The sequence below is a fragment of the Triturus cristatus genome, chromosome 4_2 (genome assembly GCF_964204655.1).
Source record: "Triturus cristatus chromosome 4_2, aTriCri1.1, whole genome shotgun sequence".
Taxonomy (NCBI): Eukaryota; Metazoa; Chordata; class Amphibia; order Caudata; family Salamandridae; genus Triturus; species Triturus cristatus.
Genome location: NC_140586.1, coordinates 762076072 through 762092044, shown reverse-complemented (window position 1 = coordinate 762092044; position 15973 = coordinate 762076072). Strand labels below are relative to the sequence as shown.

Genomic DNA, 15973 nt, shown 5'->3' with positions numbered 1-15973 from the left:
TCGAACGTGAGGCCTAAGCTGGTTTCAGCTGCTTGATTGCCTGCAAGACTTCATTAATGATTATCGGTGAATCTAAAGCAGAAGTCTAAAACTAGGGAGGATCGAATGATCACAAGGGCTGGGGGAGGGGTTCCAGGTACTGGCAAAGAGGAACATCTTGTTAAAACATTGATGCGTTTTTAGTTTGGGGGCTCTGTGGAGGTGCCACGGACAGTGAGGCACTCTGTAACAGGCCATGGTAACATTTTGTGTCACTCATGTCCTGGCTGGAAGTAAGTGTGGAAGGTGGGCTCTAAATAACCCCCAAAGTCCATCTCATGTATGTCTAATGAAGGCTCACACTGTAGATACTTTTACACTTTAGGGAGCCCAGGTTGCCAATAGCACCTCTGTATTTTCTTCTTCTTCACCTTTCCTCCCTCTCCTCAGCTGCTCCTCTCTACCTTCCTACCCTCCTGCTTCACCTCTTCTCTCCACTATCATAAAGAAGCACCTTTCATGATTTTTTTCCAGCTTACAATATTCTAATAGGTGCCCGGCTTTGTGATCAAAGGATCGAGCAAAATGCACAATGGGGGGAAAAAAACTAAATCCAGACAAGGCTTAGAAGAAAAGGAGAAGACCCCCAGTAGTAGCTGCATTTACTTTGTTTGTAATTATAAGCACCATTGCTAGGTATTGCACACATTCTATCCATGTCAAGCGCCATTGCCAGCTTAAGCCACTCCTCTCCTGCTCATCACTATTCTGTCTACGAGTAAGGGGGAAGGTAAGTGGGGATGAATGAGGAAGTAGGGGGATGAACTGAGATTGAGAGAAAGAAAAAATTAAAGTATCTAACCATACGTAACTGTTATCGCAGTGTTCTCTCCGAAAAGAAACACAACCAACCAGAGATTGGTTTCAGCCTTGTTTGTCATTATCAGTGACTGCAGCTTGAGTTCAGGCGCACATTGGGCAATGGGATTAACATCTGGGCATACCTGTCTCATCTAGGGTGTCTCACTGAGAAAAATAACAAGTTCTTCTCCACAGTTCTTTCCACCTGCTTCTGCCTTCCAGTCTGGGAGTCTGGTTCTTAGAGCCAGCAAACGCTCACATGCACATGGGCTACTGAAGTAAGAAGCAACACACGATCATAGGAAACCTGGCACAACAAATGGACTAGTGATTTCATTTAGCAGACCATTACATCCAACTACAGCCCCTTTCCCTTGGACTGGATGAGGGGATCGAGCGTGCCACTCTATAACCTCAACCTGCCAGCAACGTGCAGCCTGGACAGGATTGCTGTATGGCAGGGGACAATCCATCAGGGGTGAATATATGACCTATCCAGCCCTGAAATCGATCCCTCCCCTGACATCTTACCAGGGAATCCTCTAGGCCCTGCATGGCCAAGGCAAGACTGATATTTGCATTAGTATATACACTTAAAAATGGCTTCCTATTCAGGTTTGAATTGGGATCGACTGGCTCTTGAACTGTAATCTTTGATCTTTACCTTTGTAAAGCAAATCATAGAGTGAAATAATCCCAATCAAAGCATGACAGTTTAGAGAAAGGGACACATACATGTCTTACTACAAATGGCGGTTTAGAGTCGGTTTCTTTTTTGAACTCATATGGACCCAAATTTAAATGGGCTAGTCGTTGCCTGGCGTCGTCTGACAGCTCACACATTCGTCTTTTTGTATAAGGAGATGGAGATCGCGATTTGGAGGCTACCGTGGCCTGCTCGTAGCTTCTTGCTCTTGGCGACGTCTCTTTCTCCTGGAGCTGGTTTGACACGTTGTGGGAAGCCTTTGTCTCTAGTCTTACCGCTGGTGTTGACTGATGCACTTTACTTAAATAATTCTGAAAAGTCAAGGTCAAAATAAAATGGTTTAACTTGGAGTAACAACGTGCATAAGCTATAAAAAAGAACAGAAACTTAAGCAAGTTTGTGGTGAAAGATATATACACAAATCCTCTCAAATGGGTACCTTAAGGGGAGAAGTAAGGATAACTCAGAATCTCTTAAAGGAGCACACATATTAGTGATTTCTTTAGGAGCAAAGTGTAGAGAGCCATTGCCTAAGGAAGATGCTTGAGGAAGGGGTCGAGCTGAGACAAAAGGATACAAATCAGTTGATGACTGTGCATACACACTATGAGCAGGAGGCTTTCGTCTGGTTGAGAGCCATTGTGTGCAAGATGTCCTCCATTCGCAAAGGTGAGATTGAATATCGATTTTCAGTATGCGGATAGCAGGAGGGGAGGGTATCAGACTTTAAGGTGTACTGCGGTACAAGGCAGATGAGGGGCATTACATGCGTACTTGACGAGAGCAGTGAGCAAGCTTTTGGGGAAGGAGGAATCCCAGTGGGCATTTGATGGACAGTACCACGGTGGTAAGTCACTCAGTAGATTTTAAGTTTAGGTAACTGCATAGGGCGGTTTCATAAGTGTCAAAGGTAGGAACAGTAAACATGAAATGGTCAGATGAAAAGATGGTGGGGGTGCTTATTATGGAGCTGAGGCATAAGATATGGTCCAGTAGTTTGCCATGACAATGAGCGGGTGTTGGAGAGTTCAAGTTAAGTTACGCCCCCCTTTAAGTGAACATGGGAAGAATGCCTCTAGAAGAAGTGGAGAAAATGGAATCCAAGAGAATCCATATTCAAAGAATTGGTGATCTCAATTTTGAGCACCCAGTGAGGGGGACAGCGCAACTGGAAAAAAAGATGAATGCCGGGCTGTATGAACAATGAGGGTGAAGGAAGGGCTATCGTTTGGAGGTTGGCGGAGACATGCATTATAAAGAGAATTAAATGACTAAACTGGGCAGTTGGGAAGGTGGAGTAAGAGAGGCCACCAGGAGACTGGGGCAGACCCAAGTAACCAAATATCAGGGCCATTTCACATTTAAGAGTTAAGAATATTTAAGCTATACCTGCTTATTGTCATTGCTATTTTGAGAATAGTACCACTGCAGAAAAAATGTTCTGCAAATAAATCTCGAGAGTATTATGGACAAGGCCATAACAACGTTATTTTAAAAATTATTGTGACACTTCAAGATTTTCTAGCCTCTTGGCCAGCCACCTGGCTACAAAACGGTCCATAATCAGGAGGGTGATAACAATTCACAATCTCGTTGGGATTCAGGCCTGCTTCTTCTCGGAGATGTAAGACAATGCCTTGTTTGCAGAAAGGAATAACTGTAACCATCTACAGGGAGGATTTGATAGCAATGCATAAAATTAGGACCAAAGCAGCTGAGATGAGCGAGATTAGTGCCCTGCTAAACTCAAGGGATATCGCATCAGAGGATTTTGCATCAGCAAATATAGCTCATACGTGAGAGGAAAGCCTGGTCTTCCTATTGGTTTTGTACAGTCCCACAGGGAGTCTGTACTCACATGGAGACATCCCACAGGTTACATGCTCAGTAGCTATCTGAATTCTACACCCCTCCACCATGGGAATAAGCTGACAAAGTCAACATTCTAACACCGCCTAGAAAATCTTCTGGTTGACGTGTGGTATGGAGAATTTTTCACACCTATTCTTAAGCAGGCAAAAATCTCCCATTTAAAAGCGGTCATCATAGTAACAAAAATGTGGTCACGTTCCTGTTCATGCGATTGCAATGCAGACGTATTTACATAAAAAAGAGGGGGAAAAAGAAAAACACCAACCTGCTGTTGCATCTTTAGCAGGCACTCCGTAATGCAGAACAGTGTAGACAGTTCCAATTTTGCACAAAAACCCTTGAGGTGAAAAAAGCCAATAATTAAACATCAAGGTCTAGACAAAGTTACCCAGGAAATAAATGTCACCTGATGCAACAAACCAGTTCTAATTTTCAAGCATCTCTTTTGTTAGACTCAGCCTTTAATAAAGATAATTAGAAAGGGCAGTACAGCAATACTAAATGTCACACAGATAACATTTGCATTTCTGACAATTCAATTACAGATGATTATATTGCTTTTGTACAACAATTAAGGTTTGGCTCTTATTGCAAAACATTTCCATGGCAGCAGCCTCTGAAAATATTGCAAGTGCCTTACTGTGCAGCAAACGTATTAAATGTTTTATCAATTACACTAAATATATGCAACAAAAAAAACTGATATCTTTCTATACAACTGCCTTTTTCCAGAGTTTAATACCTGGTCATCTATCCGGGAATGTACTTTATGTGAACTGTGATAATATGTATGCCTGAACTGAATGTAGGCCATTGATATTCTACGACAATTAATAATGAAAAAAATATAAAGCAAAACTAAAATATAGGTAGCACGCATTGCTAAATATCTGACCAAAGTGCAACGCTCTCTCAGTTGGATGATGGGAAATTCAATCTCTTCATTAGTTTCAGTGGCAATCCAAAGGGCACTTACATTAAACATCTTAACGATGGCCTTTAATCAACGCAGGTTTCCATTACCTAATGCATTCTAAACCAAAAACAGTATGCAAGCACAGAAACTTTAACTACACGTTCTGTGCTAACAGGCTACATCTGCTGACTGTCAATTAGTGCTACGTTTCAACAGTATCTGGTGGAGATGTAACCACACTTTGTGTCACTTTTGACGTATTGAAAATGCATGTGAACAGTTAAGCTCTCAGGTAACGGATAATACAAATGTCGCAAAATATACTATGGATCTATTTTTTGCACCAGAAGGGTCACTAACGATGTTGCCACAGCCTGGACTGATCACAGCCTAATTTAATGTCATAAGATCTCCACTAATCCGAAAACAACAACAAATTCAATTCAATGAATGCAGTTATTTAGTTGGATTGACTTGAAGTCCAGAATGTAATAACTAATTCAGTCGCCCAATTAGCTTCAACACAAGGAGAAGACATCAGTGATTATTCCACTTTATTCAAATAATCGCCCCCACATGCCACTAGTGCATGCGAGGCCCCATGCCACGGACCCCAAAACAAGGTGGTTCACAAATCAAACCAAAGTTGTAAAACTGCGCACTAGACAAGTGGAATGAGGATGGAACAGGTTGTATATTGAGAAGGATTGTATAGCTTGCTACACCCGGTTCAATAAGTAGAAACTGCGGATTCTAAAGCCCATAGCAAATGTACAACAAACGTTTTCCTCATAAATGAAACCTTTATAAAACTAAAAGGCCTTGAAATCGCACCACAAAAGCCACTAGGATTAGTAGAAGCGCTCAGGTTTTCTCAATGAAACCAATCAAAGTATCTACTGAGGCTGAAGAGACACGAGCATCAATACAACCATTCGGCCAAGAACAGGTCATGGGAGCTCTAAAGAACACCTGATCATCCTTTGACCTTCTGGACGAAAAGATATTAGAAAACTTCATTTTAGGCATTACATTAGACTCACACCTAGACCCTTGCCCTCCGCGCATCTTGCAGGCTATGAAACCAGCGGTGGCAAAGTCTGTCCAGGAGTACCTTAGAACAATTTTATTAAGAGTGATCGGCACTGGAAAAAAAGGAATTATTATCCAAGACCCCCTGAAAAATACTGAACATCGGGACTCTTGGGTAATCTCTAACTACCAGTCAAGTACCCTTCTCAAGAGAATGGCTTCCAAGTTTTGGTTTGCTTATGGGTGACCTTTCCATATTCATAGTGCCTCATGTGCAACACTCACGAGTGACACACCAGACGAATAGAACAAACGAGTAACATCCGCATAAAGAAATACATTTTGGAAATAACCCCTTTTCTGCAATGGATTGGTCTTTTAATGGCCCTAAATACTACCACACACTACTAACCACAAGTTCACCCTCCCAATCCACTCAGGTACAACATTCCACTCTCCGAATAGAGCAAGATCTAATACCCCTGCATAAACCACCGACAATACAAACTATGCACCTTATATGAACAATTAGGCAAAAAAGAATAAAACAACTATGTATAGACAACATCTTTGTGCCAGCAGCGGGCTACAGATATAACTCGACCACTAAAACAGGGGATATTGCAGAACATCACAAACAAGTGGAGCTCAATGCTCGCCCCACCAGTGGCATGGTATCGTGTGAACATCATATGCAGAGCACCTCACCCAACACAGAACACTGTTGCATGCAGGTAATAATGGACAAAACGGCACCACATCTATCAATTTCCACTGCCATTCAAAGAAAACTCAACATTCGTTCACCAGAAAGCGAAGAGGCATATGTCAAATGGGTAAGGATATCTTGCAACCTGAGTTAACTGCTACAATAAGTGGCACCTGGCACACAGCAGGAATAACAACCCAGGAACAATAAACAACAGCTACCCTTAAGGTCATCCTCAACATCCTCAACATGCTCATCCTAGACTAGTACAAAGTGAGAATATGAAAAAAAAGCAAAGAGGCATATACAAAGTAATAATATCATGCTATTTGATATATAGGGGACAATCACCTGGTCTCGCGTGGTGGTTTGAACTGACCTGGTCGCTTTGAGGTGTACCTGGACCCCGCTGGATCTCCCGCTGCTGGTCCCGATATGGTGGCGCTCACACTCTGGTGGGACTCGGTGTCCTAGAGTGCATCCCTGGAAATTACCCGCAGCTGCTGAGGGCGGAGGTGTTCCCCATCGCGCCACAAAGCGCTGCCTCGCACCTCGCTGCGCGGGACGTGCCGGGCGAAGCCCGGGCCAAGGGCGGGCCTGTCTGTGGCCATCAGGGGCTGGAAGAGGCTGGGCTGGGCCACCTCCCCTGATTCCGGTTTTTGCTACCAACTAGGAGTAACATTTACTGTGTATAGGGTACCATTGGTCATTCGGGACTGGGACACTATTATTTCTAGGCCGGCTAACCCACAGATGTGTATAAGTGTTGTAGGAAGGTGGATATCTGACTATGGTTACCCCCAACTTTTTGCCTAGTGTCTAGCTGGTTTTTCGACTTAGTTGGCCTGAGATCCTGCCATTCAGGGTCTCAGGCTGTCTGCTCTCTCTTTAAAATGGACTCCATGTACCCTAGGTACATAACCAATTGGTAAGGATCACCTTATTAGCCCCTGTACAGTGTACCCTAGGTACCCAGGGCATAGGTGTGCCCTAGGCCTCCCAGGGGCTGCAGCATGTATTATGCCACCCCTGGTCTGGCCTTCCAATCAGACACAACTGGCTGATCACTCAGCTGGGGCAAGGTCGTGTAATCACCCCTTGCTTAAGTATAGTATGCCTATATCTACCCTTATATATAGACACATGTGTACCTATCAGTCACTCCTATGGCAGGCCTTAACAATCCTGGAGGCAGAGTGCTTGGTAACATGTGAGATGGTGCTCTAGCATGAGCTGAGCCTGTCTGCAGCTTTCGGAACCAAGTCCTTATAGCTGTTCTATGATATAGCCTACCATATACTCTTAAAGTGCCTTATAATCTTAGACGGTTATGGTAACTATGGTTTGGCTTTATCAAAACATGTCGTGTAAGGTGTCTAACACTAGGGAATAATACCCCCATGCCATTTCTGGACATGAGAATATTATTCCCCCCTTCTAGAGGGAAAGACATGTTAAAATCATACTTCAACTGTTAGCCTCTGACCAAAGCCTCAGCATCACAAAATGGATGCTGCTGCCACGACACAAGTCTGACCTCCTGCAGCTGGGAGTGATCCCAGCCAGGGAGGCCTGGACAATAGGTTTCCTGCTTGGGGAGGTGCTAGCACCTCCCCAGACAGCCTTTAGTGTATTGGGGCAGGGTGGGCTGAAAGGAATGAGACATGCCTGGGGCACACAAGGTGTTCCTTGCATAGTCCAGTTCAAACCGGCGCTGGGGCACTCCAGCCCCAGCTCTGGCGCGAAACTGGACAAAGGGAAGTGGGTGTAACCACCCCCTCCCAGGTCCCACCCATAAGGCGTGACCTAGCAGGTATCCCAGCCCCCCAGATTAGTATAAGAGTGGGAGTTGGGCCTCAAGACTTTAGATTATCCTGAACCTGCAAAACTGAACAGAAACTCTGGACCTTCGACATTCGACGAAAGAAGAAGACTGAAGAATCTCCCTTGTAGCCAAGGAGTGGCTACCCTGTGCAAACAGGCACCATCAAGAGACTACCCTTTGCTTTGCGACCGTTCTACGAGGAACCGACTGCAGAGCCCGACCAGAGCCTTGACTTCCAGACTTCTCCGACCCTCATCCATATCTGCAGCAGAGCTGAGATCCGTGGAGGCGACGAGCGACGTGGGACCGGCTACCTGGAAAAAGTGGCTAGTAACTTACAGCGCAGCTTCTGAGGTACCCTCGAAGTTGTGCACCGGGGATTGAGAAGCCCCAACCCCAAGCACCATCTGCACCGAAGATCAGCCCCCCACACTCCACGAGTCCTGCGTGGGGCCCTTCAGCATTTTCCTGCTTGCCGCGTCTGTCCGGTTGCTTGCCCGCTGGCTAGTGGCCTCTGTGACGACGCACCCTGAAATCTTCTGCGCTGGTTTGGCTCCTCCAGACTGGCTCCCGCTTCTCTGCAAAGAAGAAGCACCCCAGACCTTCCTGGTCTGCACCAGAAGCAAGTCCTTCGTTCTTCGTGGGTTCCGCTTGCCAAGGCTTGGTGAGTCCTAGTCCAACTTCGACGCCGCCGACAGCAAGAGCCTTCGTGGGACAGCTCGCCTCCTGGTCCTGGTCGTCCTCGACGCTTCCTGGTCCTCCTGGCTGCAGCGACAAGCTTCACCTTCACCTGCAAGTCTTCACGACATCGCCTGGTTCCTTCCTGGTTCCACGTGGTCACTGGCTAGTGACCTTGACTCTGTCCCTTCTGCTTGCAGGTTTCTTCTCTTCTTGATCCCAGCCTTGGGATCCACCGGACACTCTTCACTGACTGCCTGTCAGCATCTTTCTTCAGGCATCCATAGGAGTCGACGACGAAAACGACGCATCTTCACCCCTATGCACCCGCAGCCTGTGGGCTAGGTAACTTGGGTACTCCGGTGCTCATCAGGATAGTGACTATCCTAGTGTCTAGTTTTCAAGTCTCAACTTCCTAGCTACTCCGGAAGTGTCCTAAATCTACCGTTTCCTAAACTGTACTATTGCTATTGACTTTTACGCATTACGCGTGAGTGTTTCCACTCTGCACACGAATCCCGTGGGCCTCCCACTTCCTAACTAACGCTAGTGTAGTGTAGCCCCAGCGATTCCCTAGGCCTAGGCCTACTCTATTTCCGTGACAGTGGTTCTTATACCACTTACTTAGTATATGGTTTGCGTGGCCCCTAGGGCCTAACTGTATTACTTACCTGTGTGACTTAATGTATGCATAAATAAGACTGTGTTGTACTTACCTCTAATCTCATAAAGAGTGCTGAGGGTTTGCTTAGAATAAATACACTTTATTTTAGATATATATCTGTTGTGGTGTCCTTTCATTTGGTATTCAAGGGATTATATATGGTATCACAGCTGGCTTCACATGCCATTCAGAGTTTAGCCTAAGACTGCTCTTGTCCATGCTACCACTAGGATAGCTGGTCTATAAGGTTGACTTTACAACCAATCACCATAAGGGTATTTGGACTGATGTAAGGTGTACACTATAACTAGTGACATCATACATCAGGCCAACTTCTCACATTGGTGAGCAGCGGTTGGGATCTGAGCTTGCTGTTGTAATACCATTGTAATCTTGAGATACTAAATTGAAAGATCACACAGATATCGTCTAGGTACATATAACATAGATTATTATACTTAAGTCCTACTGGACTTTGTAGTTGTAGGTTGAAGGGAGTAACACACCCTGACTACAACTACTAGAGAGGTTTAGTAGATACAACTAGTGTAGGTAGGTGCACACACCACACCCTCACTAGATCATGTCTCTGAGAGGAGATCAAGTAGATGCTCTCTCAGGAGGATCAGGTCTGCAAAAGACCCCCTCTAGATACGATACCTTAACATTCCAGGAGATGAGACACTTGTGTACCTCCAGAGGAATAAAACAGGGTGCAAACCCTACCCTCCTTCAGTTAAGACAACTCCTAGAGGAGTATGATACTCTTAGGGCATCTCAGGCAGGTGCCCTAGGTACAGAGGAGGGTCTACCCACCACAGAGGAGTCAGATGGGGCTTCAGATGGGGAGGTAGACAGCCAGGGCCAAGTAGGAAGACTTAGCCAGGCTAACCTAAGTTTGCATGGGAGTTTGCATGGGGTACCCCCATACAGACCCCCAAGTAGGCTTAACCAGAGAAGCAGGAGGGACAGATCCCCTTCAAGGGAATCCATCCACTCCCAGGTCTCTAGCATCTCTAGTGTTTCCTCTCACAGGGGAATGACTTCCCCTGAGAGAAAGGAACATGAAGCCAGAATGAGGGAAGCTAATCTGAGGATTCAGAGGGAAGAACTTGCCCTTGCCAAAGAGAAGCTTGCTCTGGCTAGAGAGCAAAAAGTGTGTGGGTCAGAACCCACTGGTGGCAGCAATATCCCTAGAGATAGGGATAGGTCTTATGACCATAGAAACCTAAGCAAGATAGTCCCCCCATATCAGAATGGGGATGACATCCACAAGTGGATGACTGCTTTGGAGAGGGCCTGCAAAGTACAGCAGGTACCCCAGAGTCAGTGGGCAGCTATCTTGTGGCTCTCCTTTTCTGACAAAGGTAGAGACAAGCTCCTCACAGTCAGTGATGAGGATGCAAACAATTACAAAGTCCTGAAGAGTGCTCTGATAGATGGGTTTGGCTTAACCACTGAGCAATATAGGTTGTTGTTCAGAGACACCCAGAAGACACAGACACAGGACTGGTCTGATTTTGTGGATTGTGCCACTAAGGCTTTGGAAGGTTGGTTAAATGGCAGCAAGGTGCAGGACTATACAGGATTGTACAACTTGATTATGAGGGAGCAGATCCTTAGTAATTGTCAGAACCAGCTTCTCCATCAACACCTGGTAGACTCAGATTTGACCTCTCCCCAAGAATTGGGAAAGAGGGCAGATAAATGGGTCAGGACCAGGATTAGGCCTAAGAATCAGGGTGGTGACCAAAAGAAAGATACCACCAAGCCTCAAGAGAAGGGTGGGGATAAAGCAAAAGAGAAATCTTCCTCAGGGCCCCAAAACTCCACACAGGGTGGTGGGTCCCAAGCTCCCTCCTCTACCACAGTTAAAAAGCCTTACTGCCATGTGTGTAAAACACCTGGGCATTGGAAAACTGACAGCAGTTGCCCACAGGCTAAAAACAAAACTGTTCCTCCAACTACTCCTGTCACACCACCTATTACTGTCAGCAGTAATCCCCCAGGTGGTGGGAGTGCCCCCAAAAATTTGGTTGGGTTTTCTTGGGGAACACAGGGGGATCCTGGCTTAGCCAATTCCCCTACAGCAGCTACTCTTGTCTGTGATGGTGGCATGGGGTTTGCCAACTTCACTGCCTGTCCCAACACTTTGGGTAGGTACAGACAGGAACCCTACATCAATGGTAGAAAAGCTGAGGCCTACAGAGACACTGGAGCTAGCATCACTATGGTGGCCCATAGGCTAGTTCCCTCTGAGCAGCTTTTGCCTGGTTTCTCATACCAGGTAACTAACATTGATGGCAAACAGAACAGTCATCCCATGGCAGAGGTATGTCTCAGCTGGGGAGGGGTCACTGGCCCTAAAAGGGTGGCAGTGTCTCCAACCTTGCCTGTGGACTGCTTACTGGGGAATGACTTAGAACTCTCAGCTTGGGCTGGAGTTGAACAAGACACCCATTCTAAAATGGTAGGCCTTTCACAAAAGGGTAGTGGGGTTGTGCCAGTCACAACCCCTGTCCAAGTAGATTTCCTCCCTGAAAAGGTTGGAAGGGCAGTGGTAGCCACAGCCCAGGCAAAGACAGACTTCCCTGTAGAGATTGGCAGAGCTGTGACAGTCACAGCTCAAACACAAACTGAGTGCCTTCCTGAAAAGGTTGGCAAGGCTGTAATGGTCTCAGCCCATACTCAGACTGACTTAGGTGTAGTGAAGCCTGAAACTATGGATCACTCCAAACAAACAGAGAGTAGTGGGGAGGAAGAAAAGTCTCCCTCTCCCCAGACATTAGGAAAAGGTCAGCCTCCTCAGGGATCTGACCTCACCCCTTGTGAAGGAACTGCCCCAGAGGTAGCCAGGCCTGGCCTGGCAGAGCCTCTGATGTCAGTGGCCCCTTCCAAGGTGGGACCCAGTCTGGTGCAGGTAGCCTGCCTCTCTCTACCCTGCCTCAGTCAGCCCAGGGCTGCAGAGGTCAGGGAGGCCAGTGGACCCCAAGAGGGCCCCTGTCCACAAGAACCCCCCCATCAAAAGAATGAGGATTGCCTGGCTAGTAGCCCTAGCCAGGTGATGGGTAAAAACATTCCTGAGGGATCCCCTTTACAGGTAGTTAGGGACCTCCCCCAGAGGGATTCTGCTGGGCACAGGCAAACATGGGACCTTAGGGCCCCAAACCTGACCTGTCCCTCCAGTAAGCCCACAAAAGGGACCCAGCCTCCAGCTTTAGGTAGCCAGAGGCTGACCCTGAGAGCACAGTGCAACTCAGTTAGAGAAAGAAAGGCATCCATGGTGGAGGATGATTGGAGGAAGCTGAGGCCTCACTTTGAGGGCACTCACTTCAGTACTCCATCTCAACACCAGCCTTTTACTTTGCAAAGACACACCAAATGTAGAGATTCCCTATGGTGGAGACCCTATGATATCTTTAGGATGAGGGATTGCTTAGTGGACCATGAGACAGGGGGTAACCATGCCAGTGCTGGTTCTTCCTTATATGGCCACTTAGGCAATAGAGGCTTACCTTGTCAAGGCCAGCCTTATCTCCTTTCGTTTGGGGGGGGGTTGTGTAGGAAGGTGGATATCTGACTATGGTTACCCCCAACTTTTTGCCTAGTGTCTAGCTGGTTTTTCGACTTAGTTGGCCTGAGATCCTGCCATTCAGGGTCTCAGGCTGTCTGCTCTCTCTTTAAAATGGACTCCATGTACCCTAGGTACATAACCAATTGGTAAGGATCACCTTATTAGCCCCTGTACAGTGTACCCTAGGTACCCAGGGCATAGGTGTGCCCTAGGCCTCCCAGGGGCTGCAGCATGTATTATGCCACCCCTGGTCTGGCCTTCCAATCAGACACAACTGGCTGATCACTCAGCTGGGGCAAGGTCGTGTAATCACCCCTTGCTTAAGTATAGTATGCCTATATCTACCCTTATATATAGACACATGTGTACCTATCAGTCACTCCTATGGCAGGCCTTAACAATCCTGGAGGCAGAGTGCTTGGTAACATGTGAGATGGTGCTCTAGCATGAGCTGAGCCTGTCTGCAGCTTTCGGAACCAAGTCCTTATAGCTGTTCTATGATATAGCCTACCATATACTCTTAAAGTGCCTTATAATCTTAGACGGTTATGGTAACTATGGTTTGGCTTTATCAAAACATGTCGTGTAAGGTGTCTAACACTAGGGAATAATACCCCCATGCCATTTCTGGACATGAGAATATTATTCCCCCCTTCTAGAGGGAAAGACATGTTAAAATCATACTTCAACTGTTAGCCTCTGACCAAAGCCTCAGCATCACAAAATGGATGCTGCTGCCACGACACAAGTCTGACCTCCTGCAGCTGGGAGTGATCCCAGCCAGGGAGGCCTGGACAATAGGTTTCCTGCTTGGGGAGGTGCTAGCACCTCCCCAGACAGCCTTTAGTGTATTGGGGCAGGGTGGGCTGAAAGGAATGAGACATGCCTGGGGCACACAAGGTGTTCCTTGCATAGTCCAGTTCAAACCGGCGCTGGGGCACTCCAGCCCCAGCTCTGGCGCGAAACTGGACAAAGGGAAGTGGGTGTAACCACCCCCTCCCAGGTCCCACCCATAAGGCGTGACCTAGCAGGTATCCCAGCCCCCCAGATTAGTATAAGAGTGGGAGTTGGGCCTCAAGACTTTAGATTATCCTGAACCTGCAAAACTGAACAGAAACTCTGGACCTTCGACATTCGACGAAAGAAGAAGACTGAAGAATCTCCCTTGTAGCCAAGGAGTGGCTACCCTGTGCAAACAGGCACCATCAAGAGACTACCCTTTGCTTTGCGACCGTTCTACGAGGAACCGACTGCAGAGCCCGACCAGAACCTTGACTTCCAGACTTCTCCGACCCTCATCCACATCTGCAGCAGAGCTGAGATCCGTGGAGGCGACGAGCGACGTGGGACCGGCTACCTGGAAAAAGTGGCTAGTAACTTACAGCGCAGCTTCTGAGGTACCCTCGAAGTTGTGCACCGGGGATTGAGAAGCCCCAACCCCAAGCACCATCTGCACCGAAGATCAGCCCCCCACACTCCACGAGTCCTGCGTGGGGCCCTTCAGCATTTTCCTGCTTGCCGCGTCTGTCCGGTTGCTTGCCCGCTGGCTAGTGGCCTCTGTGACGACGCACCCTGAAATCTTCTGCACTGGTTTGGCTCCTCCAGACTGGCTCCCGCTTCTCTGCAAAGAAGAAGCACCCCAGACCTTCCTGGTCTGCACCAGAAGCAAGTCCTTCGTTCTTCGTGGGTTCCGCTTGCCAAGGCTTGGTGAGTCCTAGTCCAACTTCGACGCCGCCGACAGCAAGAGCCTTCGTGGGACAGCTCGCCTCCTGGTCCTGGTCGTCCTCGACGCTTCCTGGTCCTCCTGGCTGCAGCGACAAGCTTCACCTTCACCTGCAAGTCTTCACGACATCGCCTGGTTCCTTCCTGGTTCCACGTGGTCACTGGCTAGTGACCTTGACTCTGTCCCTTCTGCTTGCAGGTTTCTTATCTTCTTGATCCCAGCCTTGGGATCCACCGGACACTCTTCACTGACTGCCTGTCAGCATCTTTCTTCAGGCATCCATAGGAGTCGACGACGAAAACGACGCATCTTCACCCCTATGCACCCGCAGCCTGTGGGCTAGGTAACTTGGGTACTCCGGTGCTCATCAGGATAGTGACTATCCTAGTGTCTAGTTTTCAAGTCTCAACTTCCTAGCTACTCCGGAAGTGTCCTAAATCTACCGTTTCCTAAACTGTACTATTGCTATTGACTTTTACGCATTACGCGTGAGTGTTTCCACTCTGCACACGAATCCCGTGGGCCTCCCACTTCCTAACTAACGCTAGTGTAGTGTAGCCCCAGCGATTCCCTAGGCCTAGGCCTACTCTATTTCCGTGACAGTGGTTCTTATACCACTTACTTAGTATATGGTTTGCGTGGCCCCTAGGGCCTAACTGTATTACTTACCTGTGTGACTTAATGTATGCATAAATAAGACTGTGTTGTACTTACCTCTAATCTCATAAAGAGTGCTGAGGGTTTGCTTAGAATAAATACACTTTATTTTAGATATATATCTGTTGTGGTGTCCTTTCATTTGGTATTCAAGGGATTATATATGGTATCACAGCTGGCTTCACATGCCATTCAGAGTTTAGCCTAAGACTGCTCTTGTCCATGCTACCACTAGGATAGCTGGTCTATAAGGTTGACTTTACAACCAATCACCATAAGGGTATTTGGACTGATATAAGGTGTACACTATAACTAGTGACATCATACATCAGGCCAACTTCTCACAAGTGTGGTGCTATTTTTGCAGGTGGAGCATCATACTAACGGGTCTTATTTGAACCACCGTAGTCACACGGCAGGGGACCATTGTGGGAACACTTTATTAATCCAGCATATCTTATAATATTCAAGGTTTTTGTGTCGTGTTGTGTTGGCATCCATATGTAACTTGTTAGTGGTTACTTACTAATTATATTTTGGGGACTTGGTTTGTTTCCGAACTATGGGGAGGTGGAAGACCCAAGCCACCCAAGAAGGACCTAAAACTGTTACGAGGGCTAATGTTGGAACTATGGATGCTTTTTTGTTAAGAGCTACATCGGTTATTGACAAGGAGATCGAACTTGTGAATAGGCGTCTCTCTAGATCTCCATCAAAAGGCCTTCTTTCTAGTTTGGCTGGACCAACAGACCCATTAAGGGAAGTAATTTCTGAATC

At 47.1% G+C, this 15973-nt stretch overlaps 1 protein-coding gene across 2 annotated transcripts in view; it reads right to left on the bottom strand.

The window, feature by feature from the left end:
• The window catches only part of LOC146835003 (spermatogenesis-associated protein 6-like), a 352234-nt gene that overhangs the window by 261820 nt on the left and 74441 nt on the right, over nt 1–15973 (bottom strand). For both annotated transcript variants that reach the window (XM_085602664.1, XM_085602665.1), the window contains exons 2-3: nt 3684–3755; nt 1576–1857 (exon numbers count right to left, since the gene is read on the bottom strand). In XM_085602664.1, coding sequence (XP_085458790.1) covers nt 1576–1857; nt 3684–3695 — 294 coding nt within the window. In that variant the 5' untranslated portion in view covers nt 3696–3755. The remainder of the gene's footprint in view (nt 1–1575; nt 1858–3683; nt 3756–15973) is intronic.